Source organism: Pogona vitticeps, chromosome 12, assembly GCF_051106095.1.
Source record: "Pogona vitticeps strain Pit_001003342236 chromosome 12, PviZW2.1, whole genome shotgun sequence".
Lineage (NCBI taxonomy): Eukaryota > Metazoa > Chordata > Lepidosauria > Squamata > Agamidae > Pogona > Pogona vitticeps.
In genome coordinates this window covers 24,625,186-24,644,450 of record NC_135794.1, presented here as the reverse complement: position 1 = coordinate 24,644,450, position 19,265 = coordinate 24,625,186, and the positions used below count along the sequence as shown (strand labels likewise).

The window sequence follows — 19,265 nt, the reverse complement described above, 5'->3', positions numbered from 1 at the left end:
CATTGGGGCATCCTATTAAAAAAATAAAATGGCTTTAGTCTGCCTTAAATGAACCTCACTCTAAACACTGGCACATTTATCCACATATGATATGGGTCAAATACAACCCCAGCGATAAGGCAGTTTCAATCAATCAATCAATCAATCAATCAATCAATCAATCAATCAATCAATCAATCAACCAACCAACCAACCAACCAACCAACCAACCAACCAACCAACCAACCAACCAACCAACCAACCAACCAACCAATCAACAAACCAACCAATCAACCAACCAAGCAAGCAAACAATCAACCAGGCACTCAGAATCAGCGGCAACCCAAAGGGGTGTTTCTAATTACCTTCACACGTCTGCAGATCAGGCTTGTAGACAAACCCTTTGGGACACGTGCAAGAGAAGCTTCCCGGGGTATTCCTGCACTGGCCGTTGTCACAGAGCAAGGCGTTCAAGACGCACTCATCGATGTCTGCAAAAACAATTAGAAGTGTCCCTACTGAGACTAAAGAAGGTTTTGTCCTCATGAGGAGCCATCAAGGACCCCTTTTTTTAAAACAAGCGGACAAGGTTTCGCGGGTGGGGGACCATTCTCCGGGTGGTGCAAGAGAAATGCCTCTCTTTGGAGTGAAATGAAAATGAACCCCCTGGAGAAGGAACGAGGTTTGGGGCTTTCAGCGGCTTCACTTATTCCCAAACTTCCTGCCCCTGGCAGAAAAAAGAATCACATTTCTCTGTGACCCAAAGCAGCCACAAGAGACCTTGTGTGCGATCGAAACGCCATTGCCACATTCAGAACATTTTTTCTGATGCAATCATTTGTTCTAACATGACAAGGGGGTCAGGCCAAACATGGCCATGCAGCCTTCCCAAAGGTCTTTGGTCCACTCCTTCCCAGTGCCTGTAGCCAGGTAAGGGGGAGCCAAGAGAAAGATTTTGAAGGACGTGGGGCAAGTTTCAAGAGGCAGGTAGGAAGAAAGTGGGAGAGCCAAGCCAGATCCAGGTGTGTCTCCCTGAAAAAGCAGTGCCATCAGGACAGATCTTTGCCAGAGTGGGCTGCGATGGGATTCTTAAAGCAGCCTGCCAAAGCAAGCAATACACATAGACCACGCGGCCTTCAAAACTGTGCTAGAGCAGGTCCCGTTTTGTAGAACACCATCCATGTGCATGGAAACACAGAAACACACAACGGGTCTTTTAAAAAAAGCCACCAAGGGGTAGCTGGGAAGCGCCAGCTATGCAGGGATGGTTTTGGTAGCGCCAATTCACAATTTCTTGCTTTCAGAGGAAGAAGTCATTATTTCTTGCATCCGGTCAAGAGAATAAGAAGCGATTCTTTAAGAACAGGAATGACATGGAACAGCAGAACCTTTAGCCCAACAGCTGGGGCAGAAACATTTTACTAGTGAATAACAGGAAGTTTAATTTAGTTTCATTTTGTTGACCTGCATGATCAACAGAGTGTCCGCTACAAGCAAGAAAATCATCTAATCCAATCTACTGCTTCGCCGAGCTCAAGACAGTGTGGAACATTGCATCACTACACTAGCAACAGCCAATGCATGCAGAAATGAACAAGCATCCAGAGGTATGTGGCCCTGCTTTTTTAAAAATAATAATATACTAGCCATTTCTTTTCAAGTAACAATTTCATTTGCCCAATAGGCATTTGGGCCTTGAACTCTGTCATTAGAACCACCACCAAAGTGGAATCCTAATCACCCAAAGAGAAATCCAACAGCATTTAACCTTAAAAGCTACCAGGAGGAGGAATCCTTGGGTATCGCTCACAAGCACCTTTGGGATGCCTGGGTTGTATCCGAAACCATTGGGAAGAGAGATCAGAACGTACAGGTATATGGCAGGACTCGGTCAATGCAGAGCTTGTCCCAGTGCAGATGGTCTGCATTGTTGTCAGCCATGCAGGCTATTCTGTTGTCTTACAATACTGCAGAATACTGGGTCACGGTTAAAACGGTACGTTCGATCCTTGGTTAGCGAAGTTGGTGCCCTCTCTGAAAACAGAACCTGCTAGCCTGCAACTCCACCTCGGGTGCATCTATGCAAGCCAAACCACAGAGCGGCGGCCACGAAAGAACGGACACACACTCACCACGTAGGAACACCTACGAACCAAAGACTCAAGCAAGAAGCTAAACCACACGGTGCAAAGGGAGATCAGGAATACTCCTCATTCCTCTTGCCTGTTTCACTTAAAGGAAGGGGGAGAGATCCCTCCCAAAAAACGGTGAATAAATTAGGATCTGGCAGCCTGATAACAGGAGGCGAAAGGGGGGGGGGAGGCGTAGACAGGAACATAAAAATGGAAAGGAAGCTGAAAGGTCAAGAGGAAACAAGACAGACCATTCCGAAACACCAGCTGGCACTGCTACGGAACAATGAGGCACCATCTGGGAATGTGTCAGATAGGAAGAGAGAGAAAAAATCTCATACCTAAGCAGTTTTTCCCAGTTGAATCCACTTCATAGCCAAAGTTACAGATGCACTTGTATGTTCCGCGCAGGTTTTCACAGATGCCGTTTGGACAAATATCGGGATCCAAAGCACATTCATTTATATCTACGAAGAAATTATATACATTCTCTTATGCCTTTTTATATGTCTTAAATGCAACTAAGGTCATGACTTAGAGGGGGGACATGTTACATCTTTTTCTTGCAACCTATGTTTGAGCTTAAGGGTGGGTTTGAACGTGTTGATGAGTAATCTGGCGAGAAAGACCAGGTGACCCCCATCAACATGTTCAGACTCCCTTGCGGGTTCAAATGGAGGTTGCAGAGAAAATGTGAAACGTCATAGAAATCCTAATTTTTGACCTCTTTATAACGGACACAAAACCAAGTTACGTAGCTCTCCCCTCAAAGAATTCCTTAGCAATTCCCTTGGCCGCTGCCTCACATACATCTAACATTAAATCATCATATCCTCTTACCCGTTCCGGTTGCAGTCATGCCGGGACCACTGCTGCAAAGACCGTGGTATTCATCTATGGCAGAAGGAATATCAAATCAGACCAGATCACTTCTTTTTAATGCCTGAATCAACTTTTTAAATTATTTCAGAACAATATCTGGAAGAAATCCAGGATCAAAGAATGTCTCTTAACATCCTGATATTTGCATAGTTTTTTGGCCAGCTAAAGAGGGCAAGATTGATTGATTAACTGACGGACTGACTGACTGATATCAGGGCAAGCACTACACTGGACAGTTTACACAGGGTTAAAAACGTAGGGCTAGGTTTAACCCTCAAATCATCACAATAACAAAACAAAAACAAAATGATTAAAACAATACAGCAACAGAACAAAACAATAATTATAACCAACCATTACAAATAACCCAATATAAAATCTAACATCGATCAAAACATTAAACAATCACAATGTTATTTTATAAAATAATGCATTAAAATTGCCCACATTAGAGGCTCTGAACATCAGCCACCTCTCTGTCGTCGGTGCCAGAGGCTACAGTTGAGTCTTTACATAAATCCACGTTCAAACCCTTGAAATCGCTCTGAAATCCACCCTCTGCAAACATATTCCTGAAGCAAAAGATTTTATAATTTCAAAACACTTTTTCAGACTGGAACTGCTAACCCCATCAGAAACCACACCTAAAATGAGAATTATCTAGTAGGTGTGAGGATAGCTTATAGCCTCTAGACATCATAGCAGACCTAATAAATGTAGAATATAGGGGCCGAAGAAGGAAAATAAGATGATCTTCACATCATACCTGAGCTCTGTGCGGGGCAAGGCTGGCAGGGTTCTCCAAAGGCATAGTCCGTGCTGGCACAACAACATTCTGATTTCGTTACTGCTCCAGACAACGGTTTAACACACTGGCCTCTCCTGTATTCACCGTAGCATGTGCTTCGCATATGCGTGTCTGAACGAGAAGCAGAGGAGGAGGGCAGGTTGACATTATCAGTGAGGAAAAAGGCATTGGAAACATTCAGGAAGAATCATTCCAGGAACGAGAGGTGGAAAAAACACTCCAGCCCTAAAGCCACCCTTGATATAATATTTAAGGTATTCCCCATAATTTATTAGCAATACAGCAAGTAATATTTGCAGCCCCAAGAAGACACAGGACGGAGTGCCAGGGGGACAGTTCTAGCCATGGGATTTCCTAGATGGCAGAGTTTGGGGGTGTTACTTTTGCGATCATTCCCATCATCTTCCAAGCAGCCTGGCCAATAGCAACATGCCTGAGTGGACTTGGGGGGGGGGGTCTTTTGAAGACAGGAAGTAATTTTTAAAAAAAAAAAAAACATCTCTGCTATATGGTGGCATGGATGGTCTGAGAGACTGCCAAAAACTCAGTATTGTTCCCCCTCTGAAAGGCAAAAAATAAAGCAGTTTCATCTAAATTCCCATCAAAATTTTAAGCTCCTGGACTACCAGGAAACAGGAATTTTTCAGCGTTACTCATAGGGGCCTTTGACCCTCTCCTTCCATTTTGCTGTAAACTTCTATACCCCATCTTGCCCACTTTATCTACTTAATTCTTCGATGTAGAAAACATTCATTATTGCAACATAAAGAGCCTTGTTATTTGCACTGTGGGTCTTCATTCTAACTCCTGCCCAGAGTCCAGATACATTATTTTTTTGGACTACAATGCCCCAAATCCCCCCCTAACCAGTGCAGTAGCACTGGGTCCTAGAAAGGTAGCAATCCAGACGGTGGCATTCCATTTTAAACCACCTTTAGACAACCCCAAATGCAAAGACATGAAAAGACTGTCAGAAGCAATTTAACCAAGCTTTTGATGTTTCAACCTGGCCTGGGGGTGCACCTCTCTGAACACTTCACGCTCTGCTTTATAAAACATTTCTACTTCCTTACTTTGCAAAAGTTGTCAAAGACTGAAAATGAAGAAGGAAGCCTGGTTGCCATTTGCTAAGGTCTGTTAATTTTCTGCACATCCAACATTGGGACTTATGACAGGCATGCTTGTCTTAAGTAAATAACATTTTGAATCCCTTGTCATTTTGTAAATAACTTTGGTTGCTTCCATCATATCCACTTAGTTTGTAATAAGCATTCTCTTTTTTTCTAACTTGGGAGAATCCAAATAAACACTGCTAAGCCACTGCATTCCCATATTTTCTTTCTTGGTCTTTCTTGGTGTTGGTCGAGTTCAGTCTAAGACGAGCCTGCCCACTGTGCAGTGCCACTGAGTTTTTACCCCTTTTGTTAGCAGATTCCTTCACATTACTGGTTTCATAAAGGACACCTCCTGTTTAGTCAAAGCAGTTACGGCTTTCCTGAAGTACACCTACTGGGGTAAGAAGCCATATTTATCACTGTATTTGTTCCTGCAGCCTAACCACTTGCTCATTTTATTCCCATGAAGAAGAGGTCAAGGAGGAAACTATTAATTAAAGGGCAGTTGCAGGGAAGTTATATCCAAACAAACTCAAACTGCCAGGATGGGTATTGTATGTTTCCCTGGCATAAAGGGGAGACATAATAGCAGTATGATTTGAGCATCATGTGCAACCCAAGCTGGATCAGGGTTTACCACTGAAACAAGCAAATAAACAAAAAGGCATTTATTTTAGAACCCTTTGAGATCATTAATTTAACACCAGGCGGTAACGGTCAGCACAGGGAAGGCCTCCTTACCAACGCAAACGCGTCCATCTAGCCCCACTGCAAGGCCTGGGAAGCATTCGCACCTGAAGGAGCCTTCGGTGTTCACACAGCGCCCATTCATGCAGATTCCAGGTGTCTCACACTCGTCAATGTCTGCCAAGAAACAAAAAGAACAGGTTCCATTTTTGGAATAAATTGCTGAAATTAAGTAGTTTTGCTTGAGCGGAGACGCTCACGTTCCATATCGCTTTATTCGCAACACGTCCAAATAAAGCAGTAAAGGGAAATCCAACTTCAGCGAAAGGAACTTAAACCATCATTAGCTCACCCCCACGAAATGCTCAGAACAAAGGCATCATTCAGAGGGGTGGGGGGGAAATCCAACTCCATGAGTGGGATAAGAAAACTGTCTGAACTGCATCTTCTTCCTTGTGTCTGGGATACAATTTCATGCCACATTCCCAGGAGGAAAGTGTTCCCCAAATTAATGATATGTCTACATTACAGAAGGGGAGGAGGGACGGACAGAAAGTCCGAGGGGCAAAACACACCGTGGGCGATAGTGTTTCACAAAAGGGCCAAATGTCTTCACCATCAGACTTCCTGCCGGGACTCCCAGAGGCGGCAGCGAATGGGCCGTTGCGTTGGAAGAGTCAACGGACAGACCACAACGGCCTATCAGGGATCCAAGGAAAAGTCGATAATCCTCAACTCACTAGGAAGCCTGTCTGAGTAGAGAGGCTATTATGGGCAGCTGTCCGGCAGCCTCCTTCGCCCCTGTTTAAAGCATGTGAGCCTTTCCAGCAGGGAATCAGTGGCTGAAATCCAGGAGTAAGCTTGCCGCTCATGTCAGCCCATTGAATCCACTGAACGCTTGGAGGAGTAGGTTCACCAAATCCCCACTGATTCAGTGGGGCCCACTCTTGTTGGGACTTGGCTCCTGGATTTCAGCCTGGAAATGGAAAGCCCCGATCACTGGCATCTCTCTCTCCCTCCCTCCCACACATGGGGGTGCCTCTAGAGCCCTGAAGCTCCCTGGCGGTGCCAGACGGGGTAAGGTTTTTGTGGGGTTCTGCAGCCTTATCCCCAGAACTGAGAGCCCCTTGATAAGATGCCCAAGCAGTAAGATTTCGGCCCTCCACCTGCTTCCAGGCTGCTTTTGCTAGTGACGGCAACTCCTGCACTGTGTGTCTCTCTTATTCAGCCGCCTGGGGTTTGTCGAAGGGAGCTCAGGACTTTCTTGTCACGACCTGCTTGCGGTCTAAAACTCAACACGGGGGAAATGGCAGACGTCGGGAGAGGAAAGGTGGGGTAGTGGGTTTCATCTCATGCTGCCTCCTACCGTTTCCCTTTTGGGTGGGGAATATTGGGATTTAAATGTCAAAACCTTTCGTGGACCGACAGGGCCTCAGCTAAGATCCCGGGCTTTTCAACTTAACCATAAATAAATAAAAATGGTGTCCCTGCAGAAATATCAAAAGGAACTTTTTTTCCCTGATATGGTGATTGTGCTATTTGATCCTGAAAGCTGAGGATTAAAGAAGGGAATAAAATCTAAAACGCTGTGTGGGAGGAGGTGTGTACCATGCAACAATGTAATCACATCTTAACAGCTCGCCTTAATATACACAATGACCAGCATGCGTGACCTTTTCTGCTTTTCGCCCCCCAGCCTTAAAAGGGCAGACGGAGTGCAAAACACCTCCATGTGTTTCACTCAGCTTGTATGGTTTGGCACAGAAAACGGAAACTCTGGTCCAAGAACCGGTGTTCTAATTGTATTTTAAAATAGATATTTTTGTAAGTAGGTCTCTCGGGCGCATCAGCATCTTAACGCTAATGGATCGGCCCTGGGCAGCAAGGTCAATACCTTTTTAAGTCCACCTTCAGTTTCCAGAATAGCTCTTAGGTAGACATTCTGCCCCCAACAAATATATCTATCTATATATATCTTTACTTCCATTTACAAGTAAAGGATCTGCGTGATTCATGCACAGAAATAACATTGTGGATTTAGTAACACTTTTACTAAAAATGTTTGAAGACAGGATTTGACCTCTGCAGAACTTTTCATTAAGCAAAGATAGCATAGAGGGAAAGGGAATGGTAAAACCTCCTCCCCCACCCCCACATTGTTCCATATTTCATGCCCAATGTTTTGGAAGTCAGACTGCGAGCAAGCCAAGATGAATTTTGCAGATTCAAAACTAAGATGCTGGGGGTATCCGCTTACAGTCTCTCCTCGCTCTGTAGATAATCAGTCTGGCTTTCTGAAGCTCTGCATTTACAAAATAAAAGGTTTTGGAAGGTGTGTCCTAGAACCAGAGGAGACAGGATGGGAACCCCCAAGTGTGTGGGGCTGCCACAAAACCATTATCCCAGGTACGGAGATCTAAGGCCCCCTATGAATCCTTAGAGATGAAAGGACTTCCGTCCACCTTCCTTAAACTCTTGGGCCCCCCAACAAGCTCAGACTGGAGAGAGTTTTATGCACTTGCCACTTTGAAAAGACAGCTCTCTCGAAGCGCTGAAAGGAATAAGAAGGGAAAAGTGCTATAAAATCCGTTCCGGCTTTCAACAGGAATTATTAGCAGTGCAGCCTGCTGCTTTGGAAAACCATCAAAAAAACCTTTTTTTCATTTGAAGCCCTGATGCAATGCCCTTCAGGGAACTTTTGGTGGTGCAATCCTTTTTTCGGTTTGGTCCAAGTGCTGAGAAATGGACACCAGAGACCCTACTCCCTATGAATACACACAACCAAGGATGCTGTGGCCACTTGAAAGATTAACAAGTTCTATTTCATGCAACTGGGGGCAATGGGAGGGAGAGGTTGATTGATACAACAGTATTACTGCCAGCCTTTAAAAGAAAACAGAAAAAGCCCTACTTAAGATTGTGCCTCAGTAAAACGTCCCTGTGCTTCTTGTCTGGTCACACACTCAACGGTTCTGGCTTTTGAGACTTATTTCTCTAAATGTAGTTCAGCTCTATCACATTGTCTAGTTCTCCTTGGAGAAGAGAATCCCGACTAGAGGAAATGACATCTGAAGTACCCCCCCCCCCACGGCCCAATTAACCACTTGCAGAAAGCCAGTAGAGTCAAGGAAAAGCCATGATAAAAGAGGTGTTGAGTTTTGCATGCTCAAAGAGGAAGTGACAGACCAATTATTATACACTGTCCTAAGGCTTGGCTGGGACTTTTGTCTCAATAGCTCACCTTATCGAAAAAAATGAAATCATTTCCAAATGAAAAGAAAGGGGGAAAAAGAGTTGGGGGGGGGGGGAGAGAGAGCAAGTGTAAAAGAGTGTCATTACTTTCCTGATTACCCGACACGAGAAAGGAAAAGAAGATAATAAAAAGGTTAAACAATATGCATACAGCATTTTCCACCACTCCCCACCAGTGCAGCACCACAATCCTTTTTTAAACAAGGAATAAAGGAAACAGAAATGTTATACCACAGAGTCTCTAAAGCCGACACGGGAACTTTATCTGTATGGTATGATTCTGAGGTCCAGCCACATGCATCAAGGGAAATCTTTCCCTATCTGAACTGCACAGGAGAAAGCAGTAAGCAAAATTATCATTGTTCTCACATGGCTTTAAAAAAAGTCCAAAAGGAATCTCAGCATCCTATGCCTCATCTGAAGTAACCAATGTGCGACGTATTAGCAACGCCACACTCACCTCTACAGTAACGGCCGTCTGAAGCTAACTGGAAACCGGGTTTGCAAATGCACTTGAAGCTTCCATCCTCATTGATGCACATGCCGTTGAGACACATGTTCCGTATGCTGCACTCATCCATATCTATAAAATTGCACACAAAAACAGACAACAGGGTATCAAGAGGATATAGTATGACTTTTTTTTTCTTCCCAGATCATCCAGCTTGCTCCAGTATAGAGTGAACAATGACTGGATTTCAAGAATGCTCCTAACCTTTTAATAACTTCCTAGCAGAAATAACTTTATTGAGCATAAACAAATGATCCGGGGGGGGGGGGGAAATGGCATTGCCTTGCCAAGAGAAACCCTCACTGGGTTGAGAGCTGGCAGCAGTTATTTACTCTTAAGAACAGAACTTAGACTTTTAAGGGCCAAAAATTCATTGTTGCCTGAACAGTCTATGAGTGATCTCCTGTTTTTATTCATTCCTTTACTAAATGCAGTAATAATAAAGCACGCAGGGCTTGGGAGCTTTAATTATTTTCTCTGTGTTGTAACTGTAGCCTAGTTTGCCTTCAAAACTGAATTACAGGATTGGTCAGGGACAATACGGGAAGGGTGCTATAATAGCCAACCCAAACCTGATAGGGCTGGCAGTCCCAGAAACATTTAAACCAAGACAACATGGCTAGAGAGACATAAAAGGCCTCGTAGGACCCCCTTTGCAAGGGGGTCTCCTGTTGTATTTAGAGGAGGGAAGGAGGCACAGATCCTTCAGTCTCACTGTATCATTTCGCTTTAAGCCTCTGTTTATTTCAACTAAACTTCAAACGGATGGATATTCCCATTTGGCAATGTTCTGTGTTCATTTACGGATGTTTTGAACATTCATTTCCCCTTGCTGTTGGTCAAATGGAAGCAGCTAAGAGAGGACAGAAATGTCCTTTCCTCCTGTCATACAAAACGCCATGCATGCCTTTTAAAGAAACTTTTAAACAAAAGAACTTGCACGCTGACTGAGAAGCCATTCCCCCGGAATTCCTTGGGATTGCTCTGTGCAGAATTGCACAGAGCGGCAGTTCATTTTTTTTCCTACTTGCCATCAAAAATAAACCAAGCCAGAGAGAGGACAGGAGAGTCGTTGGTTAGAAGACAACAGACCCACTCACGCACCCTCAGCTCTTATGGTCTTCGCTTACTTACACTACGTAGGGTTACAGCTGAGCCTGACAAGGGAAACCGGGCTGCGACGGTGTAATAGAAGCAATTACTTCAGAAGCTGATGCAATTCAATCTGCTCACAGACATTTTGGCAGCCTTTTTTATAGAATGAAAAATGTTTTAGCAGATTGTCTTCTGTATTGCACTGGTTCTTATTATTGTTAACACATGGGATTTAGTAGGAGAGCCGGGAGGGAGGTAAAAACGAAATGCTATGATGGATTTCCATATATATATGAATGACATGGATACTTAGATCTCACCTCTAAAAAGAGCTGAATTTTTAACCATTCCCACTCTAAGGGAGGATGACGTATGGATTCCTGATGAGTTTGTCTCCAGTAAGGATTAACAAAATTACAGCCAGCATTTATTGCTAGATCCCAGTGACTTTAAAACCGTATCCGGAGCTAAGATCCTTCCCTTCATATTCCAGCTGCCTTGGACTGAAATTATCCTTCTACACATGCCATGTTTACATCCCCCTTCCATTCTAAATCAGACAAGAATAATTTATGATTTTTAAAAATGTGCATCTCTCCTAAATAGGAATTTTGGCATCCAATCTTCAAGCTGAATCACTGAGATAATATTCCGCCAAAAAATGTTTCTATGACTAGCGCCTGAAATTCTTTGTAACATATGAACAGGATCACTGGAAACTCTCCCAAAGACCTTGGGAAACATGATAAAATATTTTATTGTTATTATTATTTCAATAGCTAGAGGCCTGGGAGGTAAGAACACACTGAATTACGTTTACTTTTCCTGAAGGAGAGACATGTCTTTAAAAGTCAAGATATGTTGCAATGCGGCCCCACCATGATGCAAATTAAGCAATATAAAACGATGAGTTAAAGATGCTCCGTGCAGCTAGAATGCCCCTCTTAGGCTCTTGGAAGCAACCCCTGTCATGATACAAACCATTCACGGCAGGACGGAGAAATGGTGTATTTTCCTGGAACCATTTCTGGAGCGGTCTGAGCTAGCCAGGATGACACATGCCTTAGTTGCATCCCAGCTGGGTTACTGTAACAAACTGTACCTGGGGCTGCCCTTGGAAAGTGTTCGGAAACTTCAGTGGCTCTGAAATGCTGCAGCCAGTTTGTTACCTGGCGCTGGTTGCCGGAATTGCAGAACAACAAGAAAAACCCTGGGGAAAACGTCTGAAAAATCTGGTCTGAAATTGGGAAAAAGGGAAGCCACGGCCCTATTCTGAATCAGACTTTTGAAAGTCTATAGAGATCTTGCTATGAAGCTGCATTCTTGGACCCTGTGAGAAGACTTGTGGATACACAGACGCATGCATGTGCATGCACGCACACATCCACACACAGAGTCACATACAGAAGGGAGGGGGAAGCATTCGTAAGGGACGAGGGGACCCTGACCTTCACAGTTCTTGCCATCTGCTGTCACGTGAAACCCGGCATTGCAAACACAGTGGAAGCTGCCGTCCGTGTTGATGCACCGCCCGTTACTACATATCCGGCCATTCTGTAAGCATTCGTCAATGTCTGGAGGGACAGAAAAACGGAGAGGTCAGCCTTGAACAAAACGCAGCCCAGCCAGACACAAAATCGAGGCTCCTATCACGACTCCTCTCTAAAGATCAGTTATACCTTTGCAGTAATTGCCTCATCTAACTCACAGGGCCATTGTGGAAATAAATGGTGCCATTGAGCTCCTTAAGCCTCCAGAGATTTCTAGATCTGTGCCTCCCCCGCCCTCCATGTCCATATATTGATACACATTCCACTAATTATACCTTCAGTCTTCACATATAAAGGCAACAAGAGATGAGAGCTCCACTTTGACTTTCATTGTAAGCTTCCTGCCTGGCTTCCCCTGATTTTCTCACCATCAGAACAAGCACCAAAATGAAACCAAGGTTTTCCACCCAGGGCTGGTTTTCCTTTTCATACGTAGCTTAAGAAAGTTCTGGTTAAAATGACAAGCAAAGCCAAAGTGTGCTACTAATAAACAGCCCCGCAGTGCTTAAAGCTCTCTCTGGGCAGTCATTTTACAAACTTCAGAAGGATGGAAGGCTGAGCGAGCCTTTGAGCCACCCGCTTGAGCCTAGGATCAAATGCAGGCCATGAGCAGAGTCTTCACTGCGGCACTGCAGTTTAACCACTGAGCCATGAGCAGCGTTCTGTCTCAAGATGTTAACAATACTAGGGGCCAAAATGCCTTACATTTGGGCCACAGGATGCAATTAGTGGCCTAAATGGGGAGAAATTTCCCTCCACACTATTGAAACCTTGCACATGGGTCCAACATCAAGTATGGATGGCCCTGCGCCAAAGGCCCACAATGCATCAAGGGAGCCCTGAAAAGACACTCCTTGAACCCATCCTTCTTTTTCAACACTGTGGCTATCTTGTCCACTTGCCCTTTTCCACCGGGCTGTAGGGGGTGAGCGAGCCAGCCAACCGATGAATGGACGGTCGCCGTGAGAAGCGCCAGCGCGCCGCTCCTTTGACTGCTTGCTCATTAGCCAGGAAGCAGAAGGAGGAAAAGGCAGAACTACAGACCCTGAGGGCAGGAGCTACCCAGAGAGAAGAAGTGGGGCCTCACTGAAGGCGTCAGGCCCAAAGGTCCCCCGTGTCGTTCCCCCCCTGAACTATAGAGCCAGGATGGATTACAGATGAGATCCCAACCTTCCCAGAAAGGAGAGAGCGATGACCGCTCAGCACCGCTACCCATCTCTCCTGGAAGAGAGCCAGGATGGGGCCTGGGACGGCACGGACTGTTTGAAGCTCAAACCGTGGCTTTGCAGAGCAGCAACCAGGTCAGGACCAAGAGGGTCCCGCTTGCTTCCCACCGAGCTTCCTCTTTTGCAAGCAGGCTCCCAAAGGGCAGCGACAGGAGTTCACGTCTACAGCCCAAAAGTAGAAGAAGCAGCGCTCCTGTAGCGACGTGGGGCCTTTTGGGAAGGCGAGCTGTCCCTCTGAGGGCAGAGGAGTCTTGTACCTCGGCATTCGGTCCTCATGAGGGTACTCTGGTAGCCAGGCCGGCACTGGCAGATGTAGGACCCTTGCGTATTCACGCAGTCTCCACCGATACAGGGATTCCTCTCACACTCATCAATATCTATAAAGACAGAGAGAGTGTGTTTTAGTCGAGTTATTCTTGGCATCTGTGCAGATCCGGAAGTTTATTCCAGTTGGTCTCCTTGACAAGTGCAAAAACAACATTAAAAAAAAAGGCTGTGGCTATTTAGTGCTTTAACTTTAGACCCTTTCTCTTCCTCCCCTTTCTATCCTCCTCAAGGCAAGTTTTGTGTTATAGGTCTCTCCTGCTGAAAATTCCACCTGCCTCACCCTCCTTTCCCCCCCCACCCCTTTTCAGGTGAAGAAAGTATTTAATTGATATGAGTCTCTCAATCATGGCCCAGCCAGGTGGTTTTCCTTTAAATGATCTTCCTGACCTTCTTTTCAGAATGACACAGAGTTCCCGCAGAGCAGGATAGGGGTCAAGGTTTTTAAGGACTCCCACTTCCTAAATCTAAGCGCCAGGAGATAAAATCCAGGGTTGGCCCTACTATGAGGCAGAGGGAGGAAACTGCCCCAGTCCACACAGGACTGGCTGCTGGGGAGAGCCAGTGAGGTCTGATGCTCCAAAGGGAGTCACCCTCAAGACTCCCAAACTTGAAACGTCTGTGCCCTCAACAGACGTGGAGTCTCTTGTTCTTGCACCCAGCACTCGGACATCCCCCCCACCCGGGAGCTCTGTGCCGGCAGCATGCTCAGCAGGGGCACCCAGAGAGGTGACTATGCGCCAGGGATCAGGCCGAAAGGTTTTCTGAGAAGGGTTGGAACTTGGGTCACCAGCTCGAGACAACCCAGCGCTGGCCAGGAGCTGTCCTTGGTGCTGACATTGGAAGGCTTCTCTGGCTGCTGTCCTGCAGTCTCTCTCCAGGTGGGCCAGAACGCCATCAGGGCTCTCAAAACCATGCAAGGGGAACTCTTAAAATGTTGGGGTGATGCCCCTCTCTCAAGCCCATAAAGGGATACTACTGGACATTACCTTCAAGGCTTATGTGCTAATGGAATACTAAATACTAATACTAATACTGAAACAATTTTGTTTTATCTTTTTATTGTATTCAAATTGTTGTAAGCCACCCAGAGACCTTTGGGTAGTGTGGGCGGCATATAAGTTAAAGAAATAAAGAAATAAATAAAATGGGGCAAAAGATGGAAACATGACTGTACTGCTTGTCTCATTTCAACATGGATCCATTAGATCATAGGCTGAGTAATAAGTCAACCCTTAAGGAAACCCAATTGAGTCAGTGAGTCTATTCTACTTTGGAGGAGAGCAATAAGACATTATTCCATGATCGCTGTCGTGGGAAGATTAAACAGTTTTGCTGGTATTTTATCTTTTTCTAAAGCAAAATCATGCCATCACTAGTGGCAAAGCCTTTCAGTAAGTTGTCCTTTGTGAAAGTATGCAAAAGAAGAAAGAAAAAACATACCGATGCATTCCCCTCTAAGGTCCAGTTCAAATCCTTTCTTGCATTCACAGCGATAACTTCCTGGAGTCGGGATACATCGTCCATTAAGGCAGAGATTCTGATACAACTGGCAGAAGTTGACTTGAGGTCGGGTCACATTAACTGGAACAACACCTGAAACCAAAATTTTAAAATAAAAGGTTTAAAGTCCAATGTACTTTATGCCTCAAGTACTGTAACTTCAGTTTAAATCTAGTTTTATACAATTTTACAGTTTGTTTTTTTATTTACTTATGGAACTTTTATACCACCCGATTCATGTTAAACTCTAATCTGGGGCGGTTGATAAGACAAAGTATATAATATGACAACAACAAGAAGAAATAAAATAAAGCAAGTCAATAAATGACATAAAACTCACAATATAACAAATTATATTGTGTCCTTTGTTAAAGCACATAAATGTTTCACAGGTAATTCATATGACAATATGGGTCTGAAACATGTCAGACTGGATGTCAAGGGGCATGCCATGCTATCTCCTCGCCCTGAGGTGTGCCGGGCGCACGATGCGAGCTACGTATCCAGTGAATCAAGGGATATTCACTCAGAGGAGGGCAGGTGGGCTAAATTTTTCATTGTGTTTTTACCTGGTACTATCGGTCTACGGGACGGCACAACCACGTCAGGTGGAAACACTGGGGGTGGATACACCTCGGGTGGAAAGACAGGAGGCAGGAGACCTGGAACGCCGGGGATGTCCGGCCTGGCAGGCAGCATGCTCGCAAGGGTGCACAATTTCCGGAACTCCTCTGAAAGAAAATAACAACGTGATCCTATGAAAACTGATGTGTCATTGTATACGGCTAACTTCATGGTGCGCTTGGGACTTACAATGGCAGTTCTGAAATATAGCTGCTGTCAAGCAGCGTTACCCATACACTCTGTTAAGTAGCTTAAGTGAAACCATCTGTTAAGGTTGTGCCTAACCAGGCTGGCCTGCATCATATGACACAGGGGAGTCAGGTGGCAGGGAGTCCCTCTTTGGTGGCTTCCCTCAAACATGCCTCTACGTTCCCCATGCCCTGAAAGGGCAATCGAGAGGAAACCTTGTGCCTCACTTCTGGGAAGAAATGGGAAGGGTGGATTTGCAAATGTAAGCTGGCTGGACAGCCAGTCCTAAGGCACTCCGTGTTGTCCCTTGGCTGCCTCCACAGCCATTCACGCCTCGCAGCCATGCCTTCTAACCCCACCTCACAGGTGTCACCAGAGAAAGACAATCTTTGGAGTTCAGCTTTGAACCCCTTTGGCCTGGAGCAACAGAAACCCATGGCCCCTGAAGTGGGAAACAGGATAAGGGGACGGGTGGCGTGCTGAAACCAGTGGGTCATCTTGTAGTGAAGTGGGAGGGGGAGAAAGAACGGTCACTAAGACACCCTGGAGCATCTTTGCAAGGACTGGCGTTTATGCCGGCCAGGACCTCTGAGCGCTGGGACCCACAGGTGAGAGAAAGGATGCTCCTCTGTGTTTTCTCCAGATCACGCTTAAAACTAGGGGGTCTTTAAGGGTTTGAATTGGAGAGGCTTCCTTAAGCCCTGGAAAGGAGCCAGACTGGAGGTCGACATGGTATCGGCTGCAGCTGCGGGCAAGGCTCAGCAATCCTGGCTAGACTAGCAAAAAAGAGAATTAAGAGTGCCGTCAGTGGACGGCTCCCATGCCAGCCAGATGTTGCAGTGTGGAGTTGCTGCTCTCTCAACCTTAATCGGTCATCAACTGTCACCGTCTTACAACACTTGAGCTCTCTTAGATGGAACCCCTAAGAACCAGCTGCCACCTATAAAAGCCCATGAGGAATGTCTGTGCCACCTAACGGAGATTTCCTTAATCCACAAGCCATCAAAATCCAACCAGCCCCATTAGCGTTAGTTAGAGATTTAAGCAGGGTTGATATTACTGGTAATTAGAAGAGTCGCCTACTTAACGGTATAATGAACTGTTCCATACCGGTAGCCCGGATGGGGCACATTTCAGGGGCACTCGTGGCACCAGGGGACCAGCACCGTCCAGAATCACAACAGCACTGCATTTTGGTCAACACCTGCTGGAGCTGGTTTCCGCAGCGGCCGTTAGTGAGGGAGGAAAAGCAGTATCCTGGACGCACATCTGCAGAAGGGGAAGAAAACGGCTTATTTTCCATTCTTGAGAAGACTCCTCCAGCTGACAAGGTATACCCCCCCCCACCGTGTAGAGTTTTCTGAATGGCTGAAATTTCCAGTTTTTTGCTACACGACATGTATGACGAGCGTATGGACTATTTTATTCCTCTGCCTTTCTTCTCCGACAGGTCTGACTCCGAGAGCTGTCACCGCTAACTTGTCTTGACATGGAGCCTTCTGTGCCCATGAGCCTGGCCCCATCAGTGGGGCAGACCGCCCTCATCCAGGAATGCCCTGGTCCCAGAAGCCAGTCATCTAACCTCAGCACGAGGTCCACCAGAAGCTCCTGAAGAGGCAACGAAGGGTAGACCTGGGAGCCTTCCCTTCCAGGATTCCTACCTGCTGGGAAAGGGAGCGGCGTCCTGGACAGAGCCTTGCCGGGTCCCCTCCACCCATCTTGCAGGCAAGGTGCTCAACAGGGAGCTCTCCTTGGTGCTGCATCTTCCAGCCACCTTGTTGGTGGTGGGGGTGGGGGGGTGCTGCTGGTGCTGCTGCCCTGCAGGGCTATCTGGACCAGGTGGACTCGGGCACCATAGGATGCTCGGTTTTGTTGGCTCAACATTTATTTTTACAGCTGGAGGCACAAAGTTGTGGTGATGGGAAATCAGAGTAATATTTGGAATGGCAAGATTGGCGGTGTGCAGGAACTGGAGCAGGAGAGCTCACGCCGTCCACATCACGCACGTGGAGAACAAGAGCGCCCTAAAGAATAGGGCTGGAGCAGAGCAAGCACACTGAAGGACAGGGTGTAAATCCACAGAGGCCTGTAACTCATAAGTAAGTGATTTTGCAATGACTATCCATAATGTTATGATCCACATCTTTTGGACCCAGGGATAGGTAGGAGCATCATTATCCTCCTATTCAGACATTTCAGCATGTTGCTGGCTTAAATGTGTCAGCATACATGTATCAATATATCTTTCAAGCACAGACAGACAGACAGATACAGTAGGTAGGTAGGTAGGTAGGTAGGTAGGTAGGTAGGTAGGTAGGTAGGTAGGTAGGTAGGTAGGTAGGTAGGTAGGTAGGTAGGTAGGTAGGTAGGTAGGTAGGTAGGTAGGTAGAGAGAGAGAGAGAGGGGGGGGGGAGGGAGGGAGGGAGGGATGGAAGGAAGGAAGAAGGAAGGAATGAGAGATAGACAGACAGACATTAAAACAGAATTCAAAGCCTTTATTTGAGCAGGAAGGTTTACATCTGCAGAGAAATGCAGAAAGAGAGTTGCAACTGAGAAATGTAAAAAAAAGGAACACTAACTGGAAGAAATCTTAGCTTCTCCCTAGAATAAACCATCAAAATGCTGCATTACTGGATGTGGTTTTCTGTTTCTGACCAAAACTGAAGGAGGGTAGAGAATGGCAAGGTTCTTCTACTGGGGGCCTGGTCCATCAAGCATGGGTTCAGTTTTTCCACCAGTCCTGACTTTCCCTGCCGAGGGAATGTTTGAAATGATACATGCCGCAAGGCGAGCAAGAACAATACAAATCAATCAATGCCATCAACATTGTTTATAGAAACAAATTGGCTTCATATCTTAAATGCACGAGTGTACCCTGTCTGGAGAACACAATGTACCCAAAATTTCTCCCTCAAAATTAGACACTTTCAAAGAACTGTGTCTGTCTAGGAGACAGACAGATGAGGAGAAAGGAGAAAATAAGGCCCTTTCGAAAACACAGAATATAATCTTGAGTGTTGAGCCACTATTTCACAATGAAGGCCTTCATGTCAAGCTTGACACAACGAGCCAGGGTAGAATCTGATGCCGAGTAAATAAAACAAGCTTCCTTGTTTGTAAAGAAACAGAAAGGTCACCAACAGAGGAAATGCAGGGATAACTGCAACTAAGTCTGAAAACAGCAGGGGCTCCCTTTGAGGGAGTCCTGGGAACACAATTGGAATAAAATTAAGATGTCCTGCTTTAAAGATCGGGCTTGTCCAGGACATTTTGCCACCCTGAGCTGTGCCGAGGAAGGTGTTCCAGAAGGTTTTCCTACATCACACAAAATGCTGTGCAGAGCCTTCCAGCGTGTGCACGCACCCTTATCTCAAATACGAATTGTTTC

General features: G+C 45.8%; 1 protein-coding gene across 4 annotated transcripts in view; it reads right to left on the bottom strand.

Moving 5' to 3' along the window:
* FBN1 (fibrillin 1) overlaps window positions 1–19,265 on the bottom strand; it is a 146,038-nt gene that overhangs the window by 63,166 nt on the left and 63,607 nt on the right. For all 4 annotated transcript variants that reach the window (XR_013538980.1, XM_072982080.2, XM_072982083.2 and 1 more), the window contains 11 exons: window positions 16,988–17,146; window positions 15,634–15,795; window positions 15,005–15,157; window positions 13,495–13,614; window positions 11,910–12,035; window positions 9,316–9,438; window positions 5,658–5,780; window positions 3,760–3,912; window positions 2,952–3,005; window positions 2,453–2,578; window positions 345–470 (listed from right to left, as the gene is read on the bottom strand). Coding sequence is in view for 3 of the 4 variants with exons in the window: in XM_072982080.2 (XP_072838181.2) it covers window positions 345–470; window positions 2,453–2,578; window positions 2,952–3,005; window positions 3,760–3,912; window positions 5,658–5,780; window positions 9,316–9,438; window positions 11,910–12,035; window positions 13,495–13,614; window positions 15,005–15,157; window positions 15,634–15,795; window positions 16,988–17,146 (1,425 nt within the window). In the remaining variant the exon portion in view is untranslated. The remainder of the gene's footprint in view (window positions 1–344; window positions 471–2,452; window positions 2,579–2,951; window positions 3,006–3,759; window positions 3,913–5,657; window positions 5,781–9,315; window positions 9,439–11,909; window positions 12,036–13,494; window positions 13,615–15,004; window positions 15,158–15,633; window positions 15,796–16,987; window positions 17,147–19,265) is intronic.